Below are 5,478 nucleotides of genomic sequence, written 5' to 3'. Positions count from 1 at the left end.
CGTCCAGGGGCGCATGTAGTGCACGCGCCCTTGCCCTGAACGCGCATGAGAGCTGAGTAACTTTTCCTTTATTCTATGCATGCGGGCCCACACCTGGAGACAAAAAAGGCCCACACCTGGAAACAAAAATCCGCTATTCCTGCAACAACTCAAATTTTTTCTCTCCAATACACTCTCTTCCATCTAGGATCCAACCTCCTCAAAAACTGAATTAAAACCCCTATTGGGGATGTGTTAGGCTTCATTGAATCATAAGATGATATACATGACAATGAACTCTATTCCATTAGCTATCTACTTGACTAAAGAGATTTAACTACTTAGACGACCAACTTTGACTTCATATATTTATTAGTCACCTCCCAAGAATCAAACGCTCAATCATTGCTTTCATGGTTATATTAATCTTTCATTGCAGATTGATTATAGCTAATCAGTTCAAACCAAAGAATCTAATAAACATCTCTCATTGAGAGTGAATTTAGAACTTTATGATTATCCAACCAACTTGATTGATATTGCTCCAAACAGTTACTTATGCTTCAATGATTTCACATTTTACCTACTGAACACCGGAAGTCACGTCACCAACAAAATGTTAAAATTGTAACAGAGCAAAAGAGCTACCACATGGGCCCAAATTAAATGAACCCAGTCAACAACCTCCTGCAAGTTGCAAATGCACATACTGAACATTATTGATGAACACTTGAACAGAGCAATTGCAGAGTTTGGAACAGAACAAGAAAAAGCAACAACAAACACTCATTCATATTCATCTTAACGTTGGAGTCTTGAATTCCAGCATTATCCTACCTAATTGCAACCTTAGCAACAACAACAACAACAACATAATAATAATAATAATCATCATAATCATAATAAGAATAGAAGTACAAATCTTGAAGTGAAGCAAAAGGGGGAAGTTGTTGATTAAGCAGGAGTTGAATGTTCAGTGGGAGATGTCCAGAGGATATCCTTAAGAGCAGGCTTTAGCTCTTTGCTGCAAAACTGGTTGTATTCCAGCGTGTCGCCGCTGGCTTTCTTCACCTCCACGACTAGAAACGAAGGATTCATCGTGAAAATGTCTGCTGAGATTCCCAGTTTCCCTTTTCTTCCGCTCTCTTGTCCCTGTAATCTCACACTGGAATCGCTCTTCTTCACGCTGAAATTACTGGTTTTTGCCAACTCTTCTAGCTTCGAGATCACACTGCTTGCTGGCTTTGTAGTCGCGAATCTCATCTCTTCTTTCTCCGTCTTCTTCTTCTCCTCGAACAGGGGGCTTAGATCGAAGCCCTGGGACAGAGATATGATGTGGAAGGCGTTCAGCGTCTCCACTTCCTTGGCCTTGTCGCCGGAAAATTCATCGTGGTCTTCGTTTTTCCTCAGGGATCTTGGGACGGATTTCTTGAACCAGGACGAAGACATGATCTTGGCAATGGTGATTCTTGAATTCGGGTTGGGGTCTAGCATTTTGGTGATTAGTTTTCTCGCTTCGGATGAAAGCCATGGAGGGCATTTGAAATCGCCTCTGTAAATCTTCCGGTACATGGCGACAATGTTGTCGTCTTGGAAGGGTAAAAAACCGGCTAAGAGGACGTAGAGAATGACCCCGCAGGACCATATATCCACCTTGGCGCCGTCGTATCCCTTCTTTGCAATCACCTCCGGGGCGACGTACGCCGGCGTGCCGCAGGTGGTGTGGAGCATGCCGTCTTGTCGGAGGTGGTCGGAGAAAGCGCTGAGGCCGAAATCCGTGACCTTCAAGTAGCCATCCTCGTCCAGGAGCAAATTCTCCGGCTTCAAGTCGCGGTGGTAGACCCCTCGGCTGTGGCAGAAATCTATGGCGGAAATGAGCTGCTGGAAGTAATTCCTCGCCAATTCCTCGCGTATACGGCCTTTGGAGATCTTGGCGAAGAGCTCGCCGCCGCGGACGAGCTCCATGGCGAAGTAGATCTTCGTTTTGCTCGCCAAAACCTCGTGAAGCTCAACAATATTAGGGTGCTTCACCATCTTCATCACCGAGATCTCCCGCTTTATCTGGTCCATCATCCCCACTTTTATCACCTTCTCCTTCCCCACCACCTTCATCGCCACGCATTTCCCGGAATGCAGGTTCCGCGCGTGGTACACCTTCGCGAACGTCCCGTGCCCTAGCATCCTCCCCAGCTCGTATTTCCCGTGCAGAACGCCGCATTTCTCCTCCGCCGCCGTCGCCATTCTCCAATCACAAACAATAATATTTCTATTCCGATACTCCCTAAACCTAATTTCACTGCTTAACTTTCAGAAATAAGTTTACTTTTAGGTGAAAAATAGAAAGGATTATAGATTAAGGTATGAAGATCAGATCGGAACTGAAGACGGGAATGGATCACCCGTCTTCGACGTGTTTCCGGTGACAAGTTCTGCCGCCGGAGTGCGGTGGTTTGTGGCCTCCGCCGCCAACTAGAAGGGGGTTAGAAAGCGGCGATCTTCTCATCTCTCTGCATTCCCTGGCCGCCGGCGCAAACTTCTCCAAACAACACTCAGAAAAGGAAAAAATTATCAAAAAATTTCTTTCTTTCTTTTCTCTCAGGCTACAAGGCCAGGGGATAAATTTATAGCCGGTTCAAGGGTAAAATTGTCTTTGAAATACAAGATTACTCGTCGCTGTCCGACGGTCAGATTCCCTTTGGTCGTGCTACGTGGCGTGATCGTAATGGGACTTCTGGAATAATGAGGATCATATAATCAATTATGGGCTGACGCGTGGCCCAGTGGGTCCGTTCAGCTCCGTTTGATTGATGATTGAGGTGGATTGTCTATAATGCCGTTTTCTATTGGCTGCATAATTACTAATTTCTCCCCCGCGCGACATTCCGTATCTGGTATATTCTTGCTGCCTGTAACCGATAAATAAATAAATTAATATTTGTATTTTTGTGATTTATATCATACAATTATTTGTTGGAAATGTAACTGAAATATAATTGACCTCTTTACATGAAAAAGGAAAAAGTATCATACCTCTTGATATGAGTAAAAAAATGCAATTAAATTTAAATATTACCTATTTAAGATGCTAGCATGTGGTCTTTTAATACTTCCATGTTTGGGAACAATGATTTAAATATGGAAATTATATATATTATATATATTGTTCCTAAAAAGTTGAATCTCCCAGGGTTTCCTCACTTTTATCGCTAGTGAACACAATCTCAGGTCAATATTTTCAAACTTTACCTCCGTGACCAACTGAACTGTAAATAAAAAATAAAATAAAAATTATGCATGTCAGATATAATTATTAAAAATTACAATAAAAATAATAAAAATTGTCTAATATATAGAATGGGTGCATATTGCCCGAGAAGACACACGGTTAGATATCATTATGTTTGTGCTTGGGTTGCTCCCTCCTTATTCAACAAGAGAATTACAATTGTATATATAATATACAAGTCAAGATCGATTTGGACTTATGAAACAAAGGAGATCATTGGCTAATTTTGTGCGAGATGTTTTTAGATAGATGAGTATATGAGGTCTAAAGCTAGACCTTGCGAATACAGTCAAGACTTACTTTAATTAGAGTTTCAGTTTGGACCTATAACATTAAAAGTAAATAAAAGAAATTCATATTTGGACCTTTGAATCTCAAAGGTTGAAACTGAATTTCACATTTGTAAATAAATAGCCAAGACATCTTCACTATAATTTCAAATAGCCACGATTGTCCAACATAGGAGATATCTAGTGGCAATGAACCCAAAAAAAAATAATAATAAAAATAAAAAAAATGAAAATTGCACTATGTTTTAGCTATATCTATGGTAACGTATTGAGTATGTAACATTTAGACTCAATTACATTTGTTATTGCTTAAAGGATTTTGATAAAAAATTTTTTTTTTTCTTTTCCTTTTTGTACATTGAAGGTTCATTTATGTTGTTTGTTCTTCATAAAAGACTTATTTGACTATTTTCCTCTATAAAATGAAAATTTTGTAATTATTTAGCTATAATAATATATAGTTCTTCTTCTTCTTCTTTTTTATTTTAAAGTATATTTTTTGTTCAAATTTAAATATTTTTAAAATTTAAAAATATAAAATAAATATTATTTTTCAACCTAACTAAGTAATTTTTATTTAAAAAAAAAACAATCTATTAGAATTTTTAACATATTTTCTATTTTAAAGAATGAACACGAGTATTTGTTCACTATATATCACCCCTATTTACTTTTCCCGGCCCACAACATTAACGTATCTACTCCACTGTTATTCAATATCATTATCGTTAAAACTCTATATAAATTTTAAATATTTTAAAAATTACACCATCTATTGGTGAGAAATATAAGTTTTTAAAATATTTTTTTAAAAAAATACATAGTTGATAACTAAACATTGAACAAATTAAAATAAAAAAAAATATATATAAAATATAAAATATTATCAAGAGATAAAGAGATAAATAAATTTAACAATCCCATCTTTTTGTTACTTTATTTTTATTTATATTTACTTTTCCAATACACAACCTTAAACCTTATCTCTATGAATGCATGTCGATCAATTATTATTATTATCTTTTTGACATTATCCACTTCACTTCAAACTACTACAAACCATCGGTCTTTGATCACAATTCCTACCGCATTTTTTCATGTGATTCGATCTATAGCCTCACTGTTCTTATGTATATAAAAAATCATTGGCCCCTTTCGAGAGATAACTTATTCTAGTAATTAACCCTTCAATTCAATCAAACTCTTGCGCAATCATTTTCCTTATTCATTCATTTTTTTGCATGTGATTTAAGATCAGAATTTTATCAGAAATCTGTCTTTTCTGTCTTTTGTGACACCCTTCAAATCTTCAATGACGCCTAGAATTTTCAATAAATAACTTTTTTTTTTTATAAATACTATCTTAATTAATAAAAATAAGTGGCCTGGGCAATCAAAATAATGAGTTAATCATTTCAATAAGAGAATTAATTTTGTTAATAATTAAACTACGGAGTACTAATTTTTACATTAACTTTTAAAATTTTTATGTAACATTATATATATTTTTGACTTCCTTAATAAGTATGAATTCTCTGTGAACAAGGTATGTATGTGATCAATTACCTTCCACTATTTGGTGAGGTTGCTTAGAAAGGACCTAAGTGGTTCTTTCAGCTTTAGACAAGATGACTTGAACTATATGTGTACTTAATGTTTTATCAGTTTGGATAATTTCGTCTTCTAAAATCAACCAAAAAAATAAAATTATATTTAAAGTATACCTATGTAATAAGTTACAAAATTTTTTGTATTGTTGTAGTCTTGTATTTGAATTTATATCATACATAAAAATATGTAAATTTTGTTTAATAATAAAACAAAAAGTTGCATCAAGTATGAAATTATATATATCTTGCTACAAGTTTATATTAATAAGATATAGGAGTGTAAATATCATATGCACATGCAAATATAGCGCCG

At 35.8% G+C, this 5,478-nt stretch overlaps 1 protein-coding gene across 1 annotated transcript; it reads right to left on the bottom strand.

Annotated features, from left to right (window-relative positions):
- Window positions 1-667: 667 nt before the first annotated feature.
- Window positions 668-2,576, bottom strand: LOC109166301 (CBL-interacting serine/threonine-protein kinase 6). Its single transcript, XM_019315250.1, has one exon. It carries the CDS (start codon window positions 2,218-2,220, stop codon window positions 934-936), a length of 1,287 nt encoding a protein of 428 aa, XP_019170795.1. The 5' UTR covers window positions 2,221-2,576; the 3' UTR covers window positions 668-933.
- Between the last annotated feature and the right edge of the window lie 2,902 nt (window positions 2,577-5,478).

Source organism: Ipomoea nil, unplaced genomic scaffold (genome assembly GCF_001879475.1).
Source record: "Ipomoea nil cultivar Tokyo-kokei standard unplaced genomic scaffold, Asagao_1.1 scaffold3087, whole genome shotgun sequence".
Lineage (NCBI taxonomy): Eukaryota > Viridiplantae > Streptophyta > Magnoliopsida > Solanales > Convolvulaceae > Ipomoea > Ipomoea nil.
The sequence above is the reverse complement of the archived record's forward strand: the minus strand, read 5'-3'. Positions and strand labels throughout refer to the sequence as shown.